The sequence below is a fragment of the Drosophila mauritiana genome, chromosome 2L (assembly GCF_004382145.1).
Source record: "Drosophila mauritiana strain mau12 chromosome 2L, ASM438214v1, whole genome shotgun sequence".
NCBI classification, from domain to species: domain Eukaryota; kingdom Metazoa; phylum Arthropoda; class Insecta; order Diptera; family Drosophilidae; genus Drosophila; species Drosophila mauritiana.
The window spans coordinates 18,210,529-18,230,353 of NC_046667.1; the positions used below are offsets into that span (position 1 = coordinate 18,210,529).

The 19,825-nt window shown below is 45.0% G+C and overlaps 6 protein-coding genes across 6 annotated transcripts; 3 read left to right on the top strand and 3 right to left on the bottom strand.

Annotated features, from left to right (window-relative positions):
- Positions 1 to 297: 297 nt before the first annotated feature.
- LOC117150901 (protein male-specific lethal-1) lies at positions 298 to 5,433 on the bottom strand. Its single transcript, XM_033318044.1, has 2 exons — positions 3,811 to 5,433; positions 298 to 3,750 (listed from the first exon to the last, which is right to left on the bottom strand). The coding sequence occupies exons 1-2, from the start codon at positions 5,050 to 5,052 to the stop codon at positions 1,888 to 1,890; spliced, it is 3,105 nt and encodes a 1,034-aa protein (XP_033173935.1). The 5' UTR covers positions 5,053 to 5,433; the 3' UTR covers positions 298 to 1,887.
- A 544-nt stretch (positions 5,434 to 5,977) lies between these two features.
- Positions 5,978 to 7,263, top strand: LOC117150519 (protein TIPIN homolog). Its single transcript, XM_033317436.1, has 2 exons — positions 5,978 to 6,154; positions 6,221 to 7,263. The coding sequence occupies exons 1-2, from the start codon at positions 6,133 to 6,135 to the stop codon at positions 7,159 to 7,161; spliced, it is 963 nt and encodes a 320-aa protein (XP_033173327.1). The 5' UTR covers positions 5,978 to 6,132; the 3' UTR covers positions 7,162 to 7,263.
- A 92-nt stretch (positions 7,264 to 7,355) lies between these two features.
- LOC117140361 (protein SERAC1) lies at positions 7,356 to 11,900 on the bottom strand. The gene is made up of 4 exons (XM_033303221.1): positions 11,490 to 11,900; positions 9,422 to 9,968; positions 8,698 to 9,361; positions 7,356 to 8,633 (listed from the first exon to the last, which is right to left on the bottom strand). The coding sequence occupies exons 1-4, from the start codon at positions 11,567 to 11,569 to the stop codon at positions 7,570 to 7,572; spliced, it is 2,355 nt and encodes a 784-aa protein (XP_033159112.1). The 5' UTR covers positions 11,570 to 11,900; the 3' UTR covers positions 7,356 to 7,569.
- Positions 11,901 to 12,180: 280 nt separating this feature from the next.
- On the top strand, positions 12,181 to 14,953 carry LOC117140368 (RUS1 family protein C16orf58 homolog). Its single transcript, XM_033303234.1, has 4 exons — positions 12,181 to 12,657; positions 13,000 to 13,790; positions 13,855 to 14,188; positions 14,258 to 14,953. The coding sequence occupies exons 1-4, from the start codon at positions 12,591 to 12,593 to the stop codon at positions 14,317 to 14,319; spliced, it is 1,254 nt and encodes a 417-aa protein (XP_033159125.1). The 5' UTR covers positions 12,181 to 12,590; the 3' UTR covers positions 14,320 to 14,953.
- A 210-nt stretch (positions 14,954 to 15,163) lies between these two features.
- Positions 15,164 to 17,118, top strand: LOC117140767 (H/ACA ribonucleoprotein complex non-core subunit NAF1). The gene is made up of 2 exons (XM_033303853.1): positions 15,164 to 15,409; positions 15,469 to 17,118. The coding sequence occupies exons 1-2, from the start codon at positions 15,268 to 15,270 to the stop codon at positions 17,055 to 17,057; spliced, it is 1,731 nt and encodes a 576-aa protein (XP_033159744.1). The 5' UTR covers positions 15,164 to 15,267; the 3' UTR covers positions 17,058 to 17,118.
- On the bottom strand, positions 17,077 to 19,568 carry LOC117140776 (protein phosphatase 1F). The gene has a single exon (XM_033303865.1). It carries the CDS (start codon positions 19,381 to 19,383, stop codon positions 18,097 to 18,099), a length of 1,287 nt encoding a protein of 428 aa, XP_033159756.1. The 5' UTR covers positions 19,384 to 19,568; the 3' UTR covers positions 17,077 to 18,096.
- Between the last annotated feature and the right edge of the window lie 257 nt (positions 19,569 to 19,825).

The window sequence follows — 19,825 nt, forward strand, 5'->3', positions numbered from 1 at the left end:
TTTTCCATTAGGTAACGAGAGTCAGATAAAATTGTCACAGCCAACATATAGAGTATAATTAAGCATTGTGTAAGATGTTAAATACATGTGCAATTAGCCCCTAAACAATTTGATATTGAGAGGATCGAAAACGAAAAGACATCTGAGGAAACCAGAAGCAATCGATACCAGGTCCTTGGAAAATCAAATGAGGCCTGTTAAATAAACCCAATGTCAATTATTAGAATTTCATTTACATATCACCTGTGCACAATAAGTTGCAAGTCCAAGTATTGATTGCATTTCGTTGCTTTACAATTTACTTTATCCTGTATATTATTATCGTTATCTTTACAATAAAACTTGTTAAACAAATACAAATACATTGTATGTAGTACATTTATTCTTACAGTAGGTGAGTTTGTTTAGGGCTCTACAATGGTGGCAATTAATTTCGAATTGATTTTCAGTTGAAGCTTCAGTAAATTGAACTAATTAACGCTAATTACATTGAATGGTGTAAAATGGGTGTTGACCGAAGTTCCTCCACCCTCCGCTCATACGCTCCTCCCTCTCCTGGACAATGTACATCGTATCGTATTCACTTTGTTACATTATAATTATCTCTATGCGTTTGGGTACAGTGCCTACTTAACGCTATATTACAAATAACCGACTTAACACCTACCGAAATGTACAAAAATAAGACGCCACTCGAAAGCGAGCTGGGGATTTGATATCTCCGGACGTTGGCAGGCTCCTTATCATTGCGACAGAAAGTCAAACAGAAGAAGTGTTAAACGAAACAATATTTAGCCAAAAATGCATGGTGCCCATAAGGCCAAACGGGTTTGCAGCTTGGGAATTAGTTTTATATTTATTCTTCAAATCTTGTTTGCATCTTAACGGTCTTTTTTGTTCGATACAACATAAAACGAGTTTAAGGAAGTTAATATAATAAAACAATAGGTCGTCCAATGTATAATTTGATTACTCTAAGCAGACAACAACTCGCACTCAATCTTTACACAATCAAATTAAAAAAAAAAGACAAATAGAGATATACCTGAGTAACTCTTTGCAACACACACGTTGTCTGCATTCGAGAATCGACAGATATAACAGTATAAATATAGACAAAAAAAAGGTTTTAAGGGCTAGGAAAAAAAATATTTAAAAATATAAGTCTACGAATTTCATTGTTTTTCTCCAAAAAAATGCCCAATATAGCTTATGTATATCTTTCGTGTTCTTATCACTTTAGTGCGGGCGATTTTTAAGGTGATAAAGCTGAGATGAGTTATCGAATCTAACTAAGCGACTGGTTTGGATTACGTGCTGTGTGGGACTAAGTAATTTACGTAGATTGGAAACAAGCAGGAGTGAAACTCTTTTCAATTGCAAGACGTTAACTAAAACTTATAATTTCCAGACCAGGCGACGAACATTTGGATTCATTTACATCTAATATCAGATCGAATTATTTATATTTCAAGGAAATAAATATAACAATTTAAGAGAAAAAAGTTTGAATAGGACAGCTCAATTTACTTGCCTTTTATGATCTCTCATCGCATAAGAAACGACAAAACTTTGATATAAATTTATAGATTCTATAACAAAGAATTTCTAATGTCCCAGAATTCAGCGTTCCGTTCATTTTATTACACACATAAAGACGGACAGTTGAGGAACCATATATACAATAAACATCGTCTGCTCTGGATTATTTGACTTCCAGACGATCTGTGGGAATCGCTACTGTTAACTCTGGTGCTTTCACTTTACGCTTAAGAAATAATTAATGATTGAAAACTGAAAATCATTAGTATGGTAGACGCAACGACTTCCCCCCAACCGACAGTCTTCAGCTTAGCTCCAGTAGCAGATCCCCCAGGCGTTGCCTGGCTAACGATTCTTCTGGCGCTTGCGTCGCTTGGGAAATACGTAGGAGGAGTGGTTTTCTTGATGCCTCGCCTCGGCAGCAGTGGTGGGTATCTTTTTGCTTGCCAACGTTGCCACCGGCTCAGCCAGTGCCTTGGACCTGGCTATGGAGGTTGGCGCTTCGACTGCATCCACCCAAGGCACACCGAAATCATCCCGCGCCTCCATGTTGACCACGTTTTCGCCGAATGCCTGAACTGTCACCTCGTTGACGAATTGGATGGCCTCTATGTCCTCGGGCAGCGGGTAGAAAGTGGAGGCGCGCAGCGGATCCAGCGCAACCAACACCTCGTCTTGGTTCCGTCGCATCCTAAGCTGTTCAAGCCGTATCTGCTCCTTCATATAACGTGCATCCCGACACTTTCGATCGACTTCATCCTTCACATATTTCTGGTGCCGGCGCTCGAAGGTCGCATCGCTCAGTGGTTCTGTGTCAACTTTATCCGAACTGGGTGGCACTGGAACATCCCGCCACTTGGGTATCTCCAGACTAGGGTTATCCGCCAGCAGCTCGTCGGCCTCCTCCAGGAAGAACTCGTTGTCACAGTGGAACTCCTGATCCTCCCACGTTCTCGTGCTGTACGGAAACGTGGCAGTGCGGAATCTGGACTGCAGTTTTCCCGATCTCGCCGTTGCCTTGCTGTACGTATGGGGTGAACAGTTGTTTACCGTTTTTCGGATAGTCGAAGTGGTGCTGCTAACACTGCTATTAGATTGAGGTGTCAGAGGAGTTGATATTTGTTCAGCTGCCTTGGATTTCGATTTGGCCGCAGATATTTCCTGGTCCATTGAGGATGTAACCGCATGCTGTGGCGTTGAGCCAGGCGTTGGTGTCGTTGACGGCGTGGGCGCTGGGGTTATTGTTGTTGAGGATACTGGTGCACTGGGTGGTGGATATATTAGATTTGTGGCGACTCTCTCTCTTATTTTCTTGAGCGTAACCTGTGACTGATGGCTCTGGCTTAGAAGCTCCTTTTTTAAATGTTCAGCCAGTTTTCTTTTAACTGTTTCCACATCATCTATTTCATGATCTAGGCTCTGAGACGTTTCCGACTTACTTTTAATGGTTTTCGTCTCGGGCGCCGAAACTGGATCTACGTTCTTCTGTTTTCGAATATCAGACGGGGCGGAGGAGCCGGTTCTCATGTCAGGATGCATTTCATACTGCCTGATCTTAACCTGCAAACGCTGCGTTTTTACAGGTTCCGTTTGCGTCTTGGTGGACTGATGGTTGGCTATTATTTTTTGAGCGGGAGCGTCTTTTATGTCAGCGGTGTTTGCCTTGGGCAACGTGCTTTCTCGAGAGGATGTTTTCGTAACAGAAGCTACCTTTGGGGCTACCGCATTCGGAAGGTGCTTAGGTGCATCCTCCGGCTGCTTTTTCAGCGTTTCTTTCTGTTCCTTACGAACATCCTCTTGTTGTTCCACGCGAACATGCCCATCCTGCCTCTGTTCCTCTTTGGGCTGGTCCTTCGGTTTTAAGTCCGACTTTGGAACTTCCAACTGATTCTTTATTGCTTTATGATCAACGGTGGCATCTTCCTGATGCGTCTGCTGCTTAGGTACTTCTGGGGGCTCGGGGACTGATTCATGTTCCTTATCCTTTTTTTTTAGACCCACCCAGCTCAGGATAATCGGCGCTTCTATTGCGTCCCCTGCTTCCATTGGCTCAGGCTTTAGTTGCAACATCTTTTCAGTTATCCAATTCTGGTTTCCCTTCATCCTTATCTCTGCCTGTGTCGAAGACTTCTGCTGGTGATTGGGAGTTGAATGGGCCGAAGGTGCACAGGTCTTCTCCTCCGTCGGGTCCAATTCCAAAAAGTAATTCTGAAAGAGTAAAGGATTGCTTGACATGTTCTTTTGATTAAAAAATAACATTAAACATACCTGATTCTGCCAGAGCTCTTCCTCAGTTCTGGCGTTTACATTCGCATCGTTATTCATCCACTGATAATCATCCTCTTCACTTTCATCGTCTTTATCACTATTCTCCTCATCTTCGTCATCCTCGTCATCGTCCTCTTCGATATGGCCGTTGGCGTCCACGGACTGTCCATGCTCCTCCATATCAACCAGCTCTTCGGTGACCACTTCCATTTCAATTGATTCCAAAGCATCATGAAAGATATCGCCTCCAACGACTTCCTCGGTGTGAACTTCTTGCATTTGCAGATGATCTTCCTCGGCGACCAGCTGGTCCTCTTCATGCGATAGTTGCTCCTTATGTGCCTCCATCTCGTGCTCCTCTGCCACTTCCGTTTGGTCGTGGATGTGGTGCTCGAAATCCTGATTCATGCGCTGGAGAATAAAAGTGCTCACCTTTTTGCCGTTGAATTCACCGCGGCCTTTGCTCTCTGAGCGTTTGCTGGCTGGTTGATTCGTTACCGCTCCAGCGTGCTGGTACACAGCCGGAGACTTCTCCATGTTGATACCCCTGGGAAGTGCATTAGCGAGTTGAGGCTGCGCATCTATCGTTTGTGTGCCCTGTTCCCGCTCCCGAAACACAGTTTGCGTCTCAGCATGGCAACGTATCAACTTCTGCTGCGGGGCAGCAGGTGGCAGTGAGGGATCATCGTCGTCGTCGTCATTGTCGTTCCTTCGCTGGTTCTTTCGCCGCAGCTGTTTGGATAGATCCTCGTTGGCGGCTTCCAGCTGGGCAATGGCCTGCTTTAATTCCATATTCTGCGCCATCACCACGCTCATCTTAGCGCTTTGGTCGTCCAGCTCCTTGTCCTTGGCCGCAATGCTGTCCGTCTGCTCCTGCATCAGCTTCAAGTGCAACACAATCATGCGCTTCAGGTTGTTGTTCTCCACGATGAGGGTGACCATATCGGCGCCGGCACCCACAGATCCGCCGGACGAAGGAGGAGCCATGGCCCCGCCACCATGCTCAACCAGAGGAGCAGGCGGCGGAGGCAAAGGCTTTCGGTAGTTGTTGTTAGCCCCGCCATGTCCTCCACGATCATAGCCATATTGCTGGCGCACATAGCTCTTCCCGGGATGCTGATGCAGATGCTGCGTCTGATTGGGGTGGCCGTGCAGATGCCTTTGGTGGCCACGCGACGGGTTGTGGTGATAGGGCGAGTAGTTGGCCCGCTGTTTGAGCGGCCACTTGAATCGCTTGTCCATGGCGGTTGAATTGAATCCCGTGCCGTCGGTCCTACGATCTCATAATTCTCCAAATGTTTTTGTTTTGTTTTGGTTTTGTTTGCGTCGCTTGGGGTGCACACAATCTTCTTCAGCTGATACGCCGTACAGTGCGTAGAATCCCGATTACAATTCCCACCACACTTAATTTTCCTTGCTCGCCCTCGCAAAAGAACCGCTCTTTTCTTGGCCAGAATCTAATGGATTTATCGTTTTAACCGTGACGTTCTTATCGCACGTGGTGACCGCATTTAGACATCGGTTTTTCGGTTCGTGTTTGAACGTTCTTTCACCGCTTTTTCCACAATTATCCGCAGAATGTAAACTCGCCCCGAAAATGCTCTTAAAAGTATGGCGTTTTGCTGGCGTTGCCACTTTTCGGCGAACCGCAGAGTTGATTTGGGGCATAGAGATGGTAGTTTGCCGCGATGGAAGGTTGAGCACGACAAGCACGAAGTGAAAATATTTTGCACGAAACTGTACTTGAGTTGCACATAACAGCTGAATATATGTATTTTAACGCAACTTTACTACTTTCAATTCAAAAAATTCATTTCATTAAGCGACCTCAAAACAATAGCAACCATGGCCATGGAATGTAATAATTAAATTTAATTTTTATGTGCTATGAGTAATTGGAGTAAATAGAAGAAAAAGAAGCTAGCTAATAATGTTTTTATTTTATAACATTGCCAACTCCTCTTATAAGTAAATTAATAAATTTAATTAAACATTTCAATAGAAATTATAAGAGACCAATAAATTGAACAATTACAATCTATGGATGAATTACCTTCTTTATATAATGGTATAAATAAAATATTATAACAAAAATTCGTGACTTTGTCACCTAGTGACTGCAAAACGTGTCACGCTGCCATCTCTTATGTCTGTTGCCACCAATGCAAAAGCCGGGTTGGCTGTAAGAACGACTCTTGGTCTCACCCACAAATGAAAATATGTCTAAGCAAATCAAAATAGCCTTCGGGAAAGCCCAAATAGTTATGTAATCGGAAAATTAAAAGAACAAAGAGCTGTTCAGTTGGCAGCCCCCTGTGGCTTATGCAAGCGTCTCCTGCGAATGGTAGATAGAGAAGAAGAAGAAAAATTGGCGGCAAAATTTTGTTAGATTGTTTATTTGGTATTTAAGTTTTCGCCACTATTTCCATGGCATCCCTGTTCGGTGATGATGGTGTGGATGACCTATTCAATGACAACATTCCGACAGACCCGGATCAGCTGCCCAGCGATGGCGAAGGCGAAAAGCTGTTTGCGGACGACGAGGACAACGGCGAAGAACCTGGCAGGCAGGATGGTCAGATAGTGGAGCCTAAGAAGCGAGCTGTACGAAATCCCCGACCGCGACTCACTGTGGAAACACTTCGAGGTCCTCGTGGCATCCAGACCATCGAAGATTATTTTAAGGATATCAAATTCAAGGGCAAGGGTTACGAGAAAACCGATCTCGACGAGGTGCTCCGCCGCCTGCAGCACTGGGGACATCGTATGTATCCCACTTACACCTTTGACGATGTGCTTAACAATATCGAACGGCTGGGCAAGAAGAAACCCCTCCAAGTGCACATGGCGCGATATCGACTCGGTCAGCTGGAGCAGATGCGCGCCCACGAAGCGGAAGCTCTGGAGGAGGCGCAAGATGAGCAACAGGAAGGTGCCGGCGAGGAACCCTTTGATGAGTTCGACGCCCTGCTAGGTGAACAGATTGCCATGTCCAGACTGGCGCCTCGCAGCCCGCACCAAAGGAAAACGCCCACTGCTTCCAGTAACAGCACGCTGGTTACTCCCTCATTCTCCCGCGGCAATGCTGTGATGTCCACGCCGTACTCCGGTGTGAATGCGACCTTCGACGGAACTGGAGCTCCTGTGGCTCCGGCCTTCGATCGGAATGGAGCTCCATTGGCATCGATGGACATCAGCGACTATGGTCAGCCGCTGCCTCCCTCACAGCCTCCCACGCCGGCGGCTAAGAAATTATCCAACGAACAGATGGCCAGAATTGCGGAAAACCGCAGACTGGCGCAGGAGCGACTTAAGGCCAAGCAGCAGCAGGAGAACGCAAGTAAAAGTTAGTGTATGGCGAACTATTTATGATATAAGAACGCATATTTTTAAAAGTATAATTTATAAAAATAAATGAATAAGCTACGTTGAAAGTCAATCGGCGGTACAAAATTTCTAAATTAGTTTTTCTCTACTTTGATCGGTGATGAATATCGGGACTTGCTCGCTTTAAATATATCCTTAATCTTATTAAAACCACTCGCTTTAGTGTTACACATGTATATTTATTGAAACATTTTAGTCTGAGACCGAGAATAATAAGTTAGGATTCGGGTGTAAAAAACTATATGGAGTGCTAGAGTATTTACAAAGAGTAATGGTCATGATGGTGAGGGCTCGTGTAGAAAATACTTCAAGTCTTTAAAGACTAGTCGGGATACTATTAAGGTACTGGTGTTTAGTGGGACTTAGCCCATCCTAAGTGCTAAATCTGAGCGCGACTCTGGGCAGCGATTCGAACAGACCCTTGGCTCCCTTCAACAGAGCAGCCACGATCTTGACAAGCACAACATCTTGACTCGAAGTGCTTTGTGACTGGCCATCCTGATCCTTGGGATCTGATCGTTCCTTAATGGCCTCGCGGATTACGTGCAATAATCTCTGATACAGAAACGATTGCCGGTAAATGGGCTTGGAGAGACTCAAGTGATCATCCTTCAGCAGATAGAAGTCCCCGAAATCTATCTTAGAGGACTCTTCAGTGACAATGCGCAGCGGGAACTTGAACGAGGTCAACATGGTGGGGGATCCTTCAGCTACACTGACCACCTTTACATGGCGCAGGAGCGTGTGCAAGCACCCCATAAAGCGGCGGTGCATCTCCAGCAGCTTCGGCGAGTTCTCTTCCATCTCCTTGACCTCAATTGATGGAGACAGGATCATCTGCATGTGCTGCTTCCACTTGGCAATTGGTGAGCCCCGGTGTGGGGTTCCCAAAAATACAATGCCTTTAGTATTCTTGGCCAGCTGTTGGACCTTCGGCTCTTGGGAGTCCAGGGATTTCAGCAGTATTAGCTTGGTCAGCAGGCCGCCCATGGAATGTCCTATCCACACGATCGGACGATCGTTGCCCACATCCGACGCTGAGATCCTGTCGAGCAGTGTGTTAGCTCTCACGTCAATGTGACCCTGACCCTTTTCACACGGACAGTATTTTGTAAAATTGGCAGACCACTCTGTGACTGCTGATGTGTAATCTATGCCGAGAATTCTGGAATCTGGATAATCATCTGGCAGCCATTCCATGGGCCAGCAGTTGGTGTACTCCTCACTTGTGTCCTGGTTCCGCCATTCGCTTCCGCACACACTAAATTTTCCCTCGCACTCCTCGTTGGCATTTAGGGGAACATCGGGGTGGACCACTTCCCAATCCGAGTCCAACTCGGCTTCGTTTCTCAGTGTTTCCACGAACTCCTTGGTGGCAGCATCGCTGATGTTCAGACGCTGTTCCTCCACTTTTTTGCTAGCTTTCAAGACAGGATCTAGAGTTGGAAATAAAAATTGAATTAGTCAAAAACAAATTGTAATATGAGTACTATCATTTACCTTTGATTGTTTCTGTCTTTTGGTTGCCATTGACATTTTTGACCGCCTCGCCGGCTTTTTGTTTGCCTCCATTAAGTCTCTTCTGCTCGCCCACCAGAAATACGTCGTCTGTTTCGCTGGTGTAGAATGCGTTTTTTCCGTAGAGACCCAGCTCAGTGGGCTTCCTATCTCGCTGACGCCAGGTGATAAAAACACCTCCCAGCAATCCGTGGACGAAAACAATGTCTGCCTTTGGCTTCCTGCGGGTGCGAACTCGCGGATGCAGGGGATAGACATTTGGTGGATACGTGCACTGGTTCGGATCGTCGTGATCCAGATTGGCCATAGTCTTAGCCGAGATCACCTGCAGGCGGAGATCGGGACATTGTTGCCACTCGGCCAGAGCGCCCACCCAGCCGGACGTAAAGAAATGTTCCACGGCATCGGACACCAGGGACATATTGGCCAACACTTTGCACAGAGTCGATAAGGTCTCGTTGTCGTCGTTAAATATCTTTCGTAGCTCCATGAGATGGACGAGGCCTCCATCCCTCATAAGTCTGGCGGAGACCTCGGGATCCTTTGTGATGTGGTGCAGGAACGAGATGATTTCTTTCAGTAAATCCGTGTCGGCTGTGGAAAGAACTATTGTCTGCTCCTGGGTCAAGTATTCGTGAATGTCCTCCTGCAGGAAAACAAGATTGATTTAGTATCATGGAAAATGTGGTTATTAAGTTCAGCTTACAATGGGATCCTGTTCGGGAAAGTATTTGCTGAAGAAGTGGTCTACGCATGCCATGGGTCGCAGGCGGGCCAGCATCACGTGGAGTTCCGAGAGGAGCATCTTGGGATTCTTGATGCACCCACGTCGGGGAACGGGCATGAACCAGCGCGTGTCGGCATTGCAACGGGCCAAGGAGACAGCCGTGCGGGCATCGCAGATTTGGGCCAGATGACGGAAGTCCCAGTCTTTCAAGTGATCCATGCAGATGAGTTGCTGGACCGCCTTGAGGCGTTCCGGCTGGCTGCCAGTTTGGGCGATATTGAGCAGTCGCCAGGCCACCGAGTGCTTAGCCGCCTTCCACCATTTCCCAATCGGGTTGATGATCACGCTGATCCACTTCTTCTCGTCCTCCTCCTTCTGCTTTAGCTTTCGCATGGACTCGCGGTAGATGTGGTACTTGATGTAGATGTACTCGGCACGCCGTTTGTCCGGCTCCGGCGATTTCTTGTCCACATATTGGGAAAGGAACCGGCGGACCTGGGGCGACTCGTACAGCAAGAAACCAGCACTGAAAAAAAAGTAATGCTATATATTTTAAATATTCTGTTATGGTTTACAATATTGTTCTACTCGTTTTTTTATTCAACAAATAGGTTCTTAATATTTCCATATAAACATTTCAACTTTAACAATAATTTTGAAAGTGAACCCATTTGATTTAAGTTCTTGATTTCTTATCACTCTTAACTTCCGTTTGAATGTTTTTATTTTTTTTAGATTATTTTGACCTTAAATAACAACAACACCTTTAGCTGCCAACTATTTGTTATTGAGATAAACGCGAGATAAACAACAAAAGTGAATCCAAAGACTAGTTTGTTTATTTTTAAAAAGTGGGCGCGTCACCTCGGATTGCAAAAACAACTACCTACTTATCCCATTCTTCGTATTTGAAAACACGCGCCAAGTGCAAAATTACAAAACAAACAATAAGAATAGCACTATTATCACCTCTGATAAGCAGAACTATAAATTCGCGGGGGGCACTAACATTAAAAACTGCGCACTTCAATGGCGCCATGCTAGTTTTGGTATTTTTTTTTTTCAGTGTTTCCTTTTTTTTGTGGGGGCCTTGAACAGCTGTGAACGCACACGCTGAAGAAGAAGAAGAAGTAGAGGCGAGCCAAAAACAATAACACAAACAAACTTCACCAGCTTGCTATCTCACTTTTACAAAATCGTACGTTATGTTTTGATCGTGTTTCGCCGAGAAAAAAAAGAGTCTGTATATGAACCGCATGATTAAGACCACGAAAATACCCTTTGAAACGTAAAAATACTGTTTATGAAAATAGGTTTTGTCAGCTCTAACTGGTCTTAAGTCCAGTAAAATGTCTGATAAATTATGCTTATTTGCTAGAGTGAAATGAGATCAATTTATTACTGTAATTTTAAGGTCAAGTGCAATTCTTAATTAAAATGCTATCAACATATTATCAACTTCCACTTAAAGTCACCCCACTGAAAACCCTTTTTTTTGTAACCAGTTTTTTGCTAATGCATAATTATTCACCGCGCCATTTGCTGTAAACAAATGACGTCACCGGTGCGACAACACCCATTTAGTATAGGGAATGCGGAAAACAAGATCTGTTGTTGTTGTTGTTTACCCGATATATGCATATAGTATGCACAGATCGTACGACTGATCGGTGCCATGTGGCGCCATGTAAAATGGGGCAAAAATAAATGAAAACGTGTGCAGACGAGCCCCTTAAATCGTAGTAAGCCCTGTAAAAGTTGTGAGTCATCGGGATGTTTGTTTCTAAATTCTCTATTTTCACGGCAAACAAAGAAAATTTTTTATACGAAATTATAATCTTTTTAGTAGGTCAATTTAATAAGATTTGGACATTGATTAGTTAAAAACACTAGTCAATACTACGCGAATTATTACATTTTTTAATTAAAAATTGACGAGCGTGTAAACGGAGCCACATCTTATCTTCTGTGTACTGCGACCTGTAGCAGCTGCTTGAGGAATGGGTTTGTTGTGGTTTTCTCGGTTGACATGGCGTGAAATACTTACGCAGTAATGAGGCCAACTCCTCCAAGGCCCAATAACTTCGGATGACGGCGCAGCTTGGTCTTGAGATCCTCCAATGACATTGCCTGCTTTCTGATGGTTTTGTTTCAAGTGTTTCTTTGTTTTTCAGTGTAGCACTTGGCACACACACCAACGGGATTCACTCTGCAGTCGACTGCCAAAAGTTTGCTCAGTTTTTCACACTTTAAATTTAGACGATTGTATCACACACTGGCCCCTGCAAATGATAGCACTAGGGACTGTTTAGCTTTGTGTCTGTCACTGGGACTGCTTATAGTTTGTTTTGTTGCTTGCTTTTGCTTGTCTGCTGAGCTGTTATTGCTGGCGAATTTATCAGGACTTTCGTTTTTATAAACTAGCCGTTGGTGTGACCGTGCGCGTCTGTCAGCTGTTGCCATTCGCAGCGAGGCAATTGCAGCTGATGGAAAACAGATGTGGGTGGTGGGAAGCTCATGGACAGGTGTATGTGACGTTGCGGGGGGGTCGACTTAGCACGAATTGTTTTCGCTGGAATATTTTTATTTTTCTAAACAAACACTGCTTAGATTAACGGTCCATTTCACACAACGCTGACAAACTGTAATTTTGCAGCATTTAAATCAAATATTTAGTATGACCGAATATGGTATGGTGAAAATAATTCACCACCGCCAGCATTCACCGCGAAACGCATACATTGCACAGCTGACTGATAACACAATCGGAAGGGGAGAATTTCATTTTGGGGTATATTTATTTTGGGCCACAATAAGTTGCTAGCATTTGATTGAAGCAGCTCCAGCTCCATAGGCTTGTTTGTAAAATGTCCTAGAGTTCGCTTCCCAACGCCGCGTTCATTGGTTCGTTCGAGTTCAGTTGCGCTAGCCGCTAGTTCGATGGCTTTTCGCGGACTCCCCGCCTGAGACAGACAGCCAACATAACTAACTAAGAAGCGCTGGTTGCGGGTGCTAGTGGAGCCAGCTGGGTGGAGCTTTGCTGCTGGAGCCTCTGAAAAGCAGACAGGCCAGCCAGTCCCGGATAGGTCATAAGTCATAATTTCCAGACGACGCACAACTACCAAAGAGCCAGACACGCACAGCAAAGATGAAAATCCATTTTCGTGAACAGTATGGAAGGAAGGGGGAGGAAATCCTCTATGTGACGCCAGCAGGTGAGCAAATCGATCAAACCAACAAGCCAAAACATGGCAGGCGAAAATTCAGTAGCCATACTGGCACTAAGAAACTTAGGAAGCACCACTGTTCAAGCTTAAATTTCTAACATTTAATAATCTTGTTTATTATTATTATTTTTGTTTGGAATTATGGCGTTTTACTTGCATTACCCTATCTTTTTTATAGCATATCGACTTTTAAGACAAGCTTTTGTTCATTGACATTGTTTCTCTTTGCTTTGTTGTTAATTTATTTAGGTAAATGTATATGAATATATTCTGAAACGATTAGGTTGGCGGTATATATACTTAATTAGTAATTTGTCATCCCAACTCCAGATCAGAGCAACATTGTGCGTGTGCCGCTGCGTGGGGATAAGCTGGTCATCCAGGAGAAGTTCCTGCTGTTTCGCGTGCTGCAGAAGGTCTTCCTGCCCAAGGGCTATCCGGATAGTGTCAGCGAGGACTATGCGGCATACCAGATCTGGGACACGGCCCAGGCATTCTGCAGCACCATCTGCGGCACCCTGTGCACACACGCTATCTTGAAGGGCATCGGCGTGGGCAGCGAGAACATCAATGCCTTTTCCGCAACAGCGACTTGGATCTTGAAGGAGGGCAGTGGTCACGTGGGTCGCATATTGTTCGCATGGTGGCAGGGCTCCCAGTTGGATGTGGACTCAAAGAAATGGCGCCTGCGTGCGGATTTTCTGAACGATCTGGCCATGGGCATCGAGATCTACGTGCTTCCCAAGTATCCGCATTTCAGCACCCAAATCCTGTGCTGCTCGACCCTGCTGAAGGCGATTGTGGGCGTCGCCGGAGGTGCCACTAGATCGGCATTGACCCAGCATCATGCCTTGAGGGGCAACCTGGCGGATGTGGCATCCAAGGACAGTTCGCAGGAGACGTGCGTAAATCTGGTGGCCTCCTTTGTGGGCCTGTATCTGCTCTCCCTGATCAAGAGTCAGGCGGTCCTCTACACCATATTCTACGTGGTGGTCAGCCTGCATCTGTATGCCAATCTGAAAGCGGTACGGGCGGTATGCTTGCGAAGCTTTAACGAGTCGCGATATTTGATCGCCCTCGAGGAGTTTTTCAGGTCGTCAAGGATGCTCAGTCCGCAGCAGGTTGGTACATCGTTGATCTTGTCGAAAAATATGGTGTTGTTCAGCGAGGGCTTATTTTTTCTAGGTGAACGCCATGGAGCGGGTGACTGTTGGCCAAACGGTTTCTGTGTCACTGAACATAAAGCTCGGACTGAGCGTTAAAAATCTGATTGACGAGTACAAGAGCAGCAGTGTTATTGAGAACATAGTGTCCTCCTTCGATCCCCACGAGCACTTCATCATCGCACAGACCAAAAAGTGTCTGGGTGTATATCTGCACTTTGAAACGCGCCCGCAAGATGTGCTGAAGGCGTACTTCTTTGCGGTGTCCTATTTGCAGGACAGGAATCAGATTAAGGAGAAATACTGGGACATACAGACGAAGTGGCAGGAGTTTTTGGCGCTGGCGCAGCAAGAGGGTAGGGATAAATTGAATCCATTTGTACTATTTGTGCTATAGCCCTAAATAATTTTTCTATGTATTATAGGTTGGCTAATCCATCAGCATTTGCTGCTAGTGGACGAATACCGCTTGGACTGGAAGGTGTAGGAGGATGGTGACTTTGATTGCTAGATTTTGACCTTAGTTGCTTGCTTTGACCTGAAGAATTGATTTCATTGGACTTCATTATCATTCTCACATATCTCACATGGCTACCATAGAGCGAAAACATTGATATTAACTAAGTGCTATTGATATTTACCTAGAATTAGCTTTGTGAATCTCGTTCGCACTTGAACATCTTCCAACTAACTCTGCCTTAGCACAAAGTAATGTTTGTAACCGATATTTGATAAGCTAATTTAGCCCTGCTTTTACCCATGAATTTATCGGAAGACATTGTTTCAATTACTAGCTGCTACTAGGACTAAAGGAGACACAAAAGAAAATCAAGAATCTATTTTGTAAGAACTTATTGTAAGTATGCACTTCGATATTTCGAGAGCATACAATACATTTTTAGATTTTAGTCATGAAGAATCTCACAACGAACTACGGAAAACCAGTTTCAATTGCATTCTGAGCAAAAAGTGTACAAAGTTTTAAGCTTTTTTTTAATGCTAAATGTGCAATAGTAAGTTAATTATTAGCTTCGAATATCTACGGAATAAGTTGGCGTCCATTTTTGCTTAACTAAAATGCTTTTCAATTAATGCAATATATGAATTGTGTGCATACCGTCTCACCATGCAAATGATTTTAACAAAACAAATAAAAGTAAACAATTTTAAGGAAAAAAAATATATATCACATTTTTTAACAATAAAAATTTTAAAAATTACACATGCGTTTTTAACAATTTAAATTTTTTGAAGCGGCATATACCTTTGCCATTCGCAACGATTCGATGTATTCTCTTTACTGTGACTGAATGTTATTTTAGGAAGAAGAAGACAACACGTGCGGGCATTCAACGTGTTTATTCCCAGTTGATATTCGTTTCCCTGCGATTTCAGCTTGAGTAAGAAATTGTCTAACTAAATAAGTTAAATAAGTATGGAGAGTGAGCAGCCAACGGCTGTAAAGGCTTCAGCTCCAATTGAAGAGCCGCAAACCACCGAAACAGCTGTTGAATTGGGGAAACATAGCGCCTTGGAAGCAGACTTATCAACAGATAAGGTGCAATCAGCGACTACAGGTAAGCTTATGAGCTTTCTATGCTATTAGTTCAATAATATACTTGGAATTTTAATGCAGAAACTACGAATGCAGTAGAAGAACCAATAGAAATGGAGCAGAAGGTGGAGAATGAACTGGTAAATGAGTCAACACAAGCCATAACATCGACCACAACCCAGGAAAAGGCTGCGGATTCAGTGAATAATCTTGCACAGGAGCAACAGGGTATGGGAATGGAGTGCGAATCTTCATCAAATCTCGTTGTCCAGGGAAGTCCCGGAAAAAAGCAAGATCCCCCTCAGGAAATGGATTGTGAAACGTCTGGCCAATCGGAAGCAACTCCTTTAACATCGGATGAATCCAAAAAAGTTGCACCTCAAGTTCAGCCCGCTCCAGAGGTTAATTCAAGTCCTCAAGCAAGTGGGCTCAGTCTGTTGGCTGCCTACAGCTCTGATGACTCCGATGAGGAGAAAGTGCAGAACGGCGACAACGATGTGATTAAAGTTCCAGTTACTGACCCCGCCTCCTCCACCACCGCATATCGTCCAGTTGTAGCTGTTAGCTCGGACGACGAGAGCTCAAAGAGCAGCAGCAGCAGTGACTCAGACTCCGATTCCGAAGGAGAATACCTCACCGTACTTCGCAAGAAGATTGACAAAAGGATCAACACCGTGGATTGCGATGAGGATGACGAGGACTTCGATGAAGATGGTGCTGCAGGAGATCGGTCTCGTCGTCGCCAGCCCCCGAAAGTACGAGGAGAAATGCTCCTTGATGACCTTCCACCCATCCACCAGCTAGAGATTACTGTACCCGAGGATGAATGCGTTGAACTGGGCAAGGTTCAGTCCATCGTCGATCAGCTTGTTTTGGTTTCCGTGCTGCCGAATTCCATGCTATTCGATCTCGACACCGTTTTGTTCCTGGAGAAGGGTCGCAAGGTCCTGGGCGAAGTGTTCGATGTGTTGGGTCAAGTGTCGGATCCACTGTACTGCGTTCGATTCAACAGTAACCAACAGATCCTCGATAGGGGCATCAAAATTGGCGACGTAGTGTACTGCGCTCCCAAAACCGAATACACTCAATTTGTGATCCTCTCCAAGCTGATGCAAGTTCGAGGATCGGATGCTTCGTGGGAGCACGATGTAGAACCACCAGCCCGCTACGTAGATCACTCGGATGATGAAGAGGAAAGAGAAGCCAGGGCAGAGCAGCGAAAGCGCCGCCAAAGGGATCGCACAAACTCTACAGATTCCGTGGACACGGTAACCTCGGTGGCCACGACAGCCACTCAGGCTTCTTCAGTGGTTCCTCCTCCTCGTCAGCGCGGACGTCGTGGGCAACGAGAGAGTTTCCGCCAGAGCCAGCGACCCTCCATTAACCAGAACAACCAAAATCAGCCACGGGACGAACAGTACAACTACCATCCAAGCTACAATCCGGGCAGCTGGCACTCCAACTACTACCAAAACTATCACCAGGCAGCGGCTAACTTTAACATGGCTCAGCAACATCCTGGCATGCCCTTCCCAGTGCCCAACTATGGCTACGGAATGCCCTACGCCATGCCGCCGCCCATGTACCCACACATGTACCCGCCACCACCACCCTTTGCTCCTCCTCCGCCGAACAACCAGTCACATCAGGGTCAGCCGCCACCCAGCTAGAGATAGGTATGACAATTGACAGTGAATTACTTTTATTATTCCAATAAAAAATCTTAATCAATTTGCGTGTGTGTTGTTAAAAATGTGTTCTGGGTTGTTCGATAAAATGCATGAAAGGTTCGTTGGATTTGTATAAAAAGGTACTTAATCTGTGTGGGATCATTAAATACGTTTACGGGTGTAAATATATATACGCGTTTAACTACGATACATGTATACCTGGCTAACTGGCTACCTGGCTTGGCTTATTATCGTACAGCAGGAAGCACTAAGCGGCCGAAAACAACTTCAATGTGTATAAATATGCTTGCTGGCTAATCTAAAATATATGTAAACATGTTTATGCGCGTACTTGTGCACTTTTTCTATATACTATTGGGGCTAACAACAGTTGCCTTAAGCCGAGACTTGGATGTAACTTGTTAAAATTTCGTTCAACTGCTGAGCAACCACAAAACATTTTGATTGAGCTTATTCGAGCAACCAAACATGTGGACCGGGATGGGGTCATCCATTTCCAGGACCACGTAGGCACGTGAGAATGTGTCAATAAGGGTAGGAGCACTCCGAACAGCTCCAAGCTATTTACATTACAACAATAACGTAAAGTAAAACAACAATGGGCCGGTCTGGGTTAATTTTCGTTGATGATTAATGTGCAAATGTGCATAGGTTCGGAAAGTAATCTTTGGGCATATTATTAGTTTTTAGTTAGGCAAGGATTTGGGTTCTATCATCTTGTAATACCTTATTTTCGTTGTATCACATTAAACGATTGCGTACGTTCAATAATCTTTTAGTAAAATGGAAAATTTCTCCTATATTCCCACAATATGCAATGCAATATCAAGTGTATATTGCGTTCTAGAATTGATTAAAAATATTTGGCACTTTTCTCTTTCAAATACGTGAAATTTGATATGATTTTTGAAGATTACTTTTCGCTACTAAGACTTTTAAGTTGCTTCGAATTTGTACAAAATTAACCCATCCCAAGGCGGGTAACAATATAAAAAATTCGCTCCTCGGACCTAAACTTTTAAAGATGTTCGATCTGGTGTCGCGGTTTGAGCAAAACCACCACCGCTGTTATGTTGTCCTGGGAATCCCGCTCCTTGGCAGCCTCTATCAGCAGTTTGGGAATGTCGTCCAACTTCATTGTGGTATCCGCTAGGGAATCGTAAACGGTTTCGATTACGAGCGACTCGGGCACATGATCCCACAGGCCATCGGTGCCTAGTACGAGAAAGTCGTGAGCCTCATTTAACTGCACATCGACGAAGTCCGGCTCTGCGATCACTGCCTCCAGGCTGTAGTCGCCAATGGAGCGGGCCACGTTCAGAATGCCATTTACACGCCACTGCCCCTGGGCGTGGAGCACTGTTCCACCGGCTGTTTCTATTCTTTTGCGCTCATCCGGATTCTCTGGCTTGTGCGGTTTCACCAGCTGCAGTTGAGTCCGCTTGCCCACGAGAAGGGCCTTGGAATCGCCCACCCAAGCAATATAAAGCTGATCCTTTGTGATCAAGGCACATACGCTAGTTGTGCCGCTGGTGATCTTCTTCTGGGTGAAACGCTCATCGGCCAACAAAAATGCCGACTCGAAGGCATTGCGATAAAAGTCTGGGGAGAATGCAGCAGGATCTGGATTTGCTTTAAGCTGATCGGCTAGCAGTTGTGGAAGTTGGCTGGTTGCATAGGTGGCGGACAAAGAGCCAGAGTGACCATCAAAGACGCCAAAAAAACGGGTGGTCTTGTCCGGCAACTCGTACATTTCACCAAATCGATCCAGGCAAACACAGCGATCCTCCATTTTGCGGGGTTTGTTCTTTACAGCGGCAGATGTGTGCAGGGGTTCTTTCTGCTGGTGGCACTCGCAGTTTTCCGTCGCCGCCTCATCAGCGAAGTCCTTGAGGCGATCCACCTCCGAGTTGTCGGTGAGTTTTAGGATGTACTTCTCAAACTCACTGGCCACGAACTTCTGCAGCTTGAGAAGATCGTACTGTGGCGGACCCTCCACGGTGACTTCACACTCCTTGGCAAAGCACAGATCCTGCTCCAGCTGCTGTGTGCTTCGATGGAGTAGCCTAATCCGGAACTGCGCCGGACATCCTCGAGTCTCCAGTTGTTTCCAAATCGCTGAGACCAATTCGGCATGACGCTCCTCGCCGGACACTTTGTATGTCTCATTGGACGTACGGGTTACACAACTCCGGGTGACCACCTCCTCGCTTACGGCTGCTGCCTTCTCCGCCGTACTGGCCAGAAATCGCTTAAATTCCACCAGGTGCGCACATTCCGATGCGGGAATCGCATCTGACGACATACTTGTCAAGGGTCGCGTGTACCCCAGTTCCTGTTGCCGCTACTAGTGGCGCCGCGCGATCATGAGTTAATCAATGCTAATTGTTGCTCAACGATGATTCACGCGCGCACTGTGCATTTTATGCGTTTTTATGTTGTTATTGTTTGCGTTCTTCTATGTTGTTCTGCTGCGAACTGAACTGTACTGGCTCGATAACTTTGCTCTGCCTATCGAAAAGGATTCGGGATATTCCCACCTACGAAGATTGGTTACCCTTCATCATCTAATACGTTTAATTTATCTTTTTATTTATTTTTAAATTTTGATTGAAAATCTTTAACAGTATCATCCTTTATTTATGGAAACACAAAAAAACATACAGAAGTATTTAAAATTAATAGAATATAAATAAAAACATAAAATCAATCCTTTTCAATAAATAAAAAAACTTATATTTATTTTA

Excerpts from the sequence above, each read along its gene's own strand:
- LOC117150901 (XM_033318044.1), bottom strand. The coding sequence starts at position 5,052 with ATGGACAAGCGATTCAAGTGGCCGCTCAAACAGCGGGCCAACTACTCG. Across the intron at positions 3,751-3,810 it reads AAGAGCTCTGGCAGAATCAG|AATTACTTTTTGGAATTGGA; the intron begins GTATGTTTAATG and ends TTACTCTTTCAG.
- LOC117140368 (XM_033303234.1), top strand. The coding sequence starts at position 12,591 with ATGAAAATCCATTTTCGTGAACAGTATGGAAGGAAGGGGGAGGAAATC. Across the intron at positions 12,658-12,999 it reads CCTCTATGTGACGCCAGCAG|ATCAGAGCAACATTGTGCGT; the intron begins GTGAGCAAATCG and ends TCCCAACTCCAG. Across the intron at positions 14,189-14,257 it reads GGCGCTGGCGCAGCAAGAGG|GTTGGCTAATCCATCAGCAT; the intron begins GTAGGGATAAAT and ends TATGTATTATAG.
- LOC117150519 (XM_033317436.1), top strand. The coding sequence starts at position 6,133 with ATGCAAGCGTCTCCTGCGAATG. Across the intron at positions 6,155-6,220 it reads GCAAGCGTCTCCTGCGAATG|TTTTCGCCACTATTTCCATG; the intron begins GTAGATAGAGAA and ends TTGGTATTTAAG.
- LOC117140767 (XM_033303853.1), top strand. The coding sequence starts at position 15,268 with ATGGAGAGTGAGCAGCCAACGGCTGTAAAGGCTTCAGCTCCAATTGAA. Across the intron at positions 15,410-15,468 it reads GGTGCAATCAGCGACTACAG|AAACTACGAATGCAGTAGAA; the intron begins GTAAGCTTATGA and ends ATTTTAATGCAG.
- LOC117140776 (XM_033303865.1), bottom strand. The coding sequence starts at position 19,383 with ATGTCGTCAGATGCGATTCCCGCATCGGAATGTGCGCACCTGGTGGAA.
- LOC117140361 (XM_033303221.1), bottom strand. The coding sequence starts at position 11,569 with ATGTCATTGGAGGATCTCAAGACCAAGCTGCGCCGTCATCCGAAGTTA. Across the intron at positions 9,969-11,489 it reads GGAGTTGGCCTCATTACTGC|TGCTGGTTTCTTGCTGTACG; the intron begins GTAAGTATTTCA and ends CTTTTTTTTCAG. Across the intron at positions 8,634-8,697 it reads AAAGACAGAAACAATCAAAG|ATCCTGTCTTGAAAGCTAGC; the intron begins GTAAATGATAGT and ends TTCCAACTCTAG.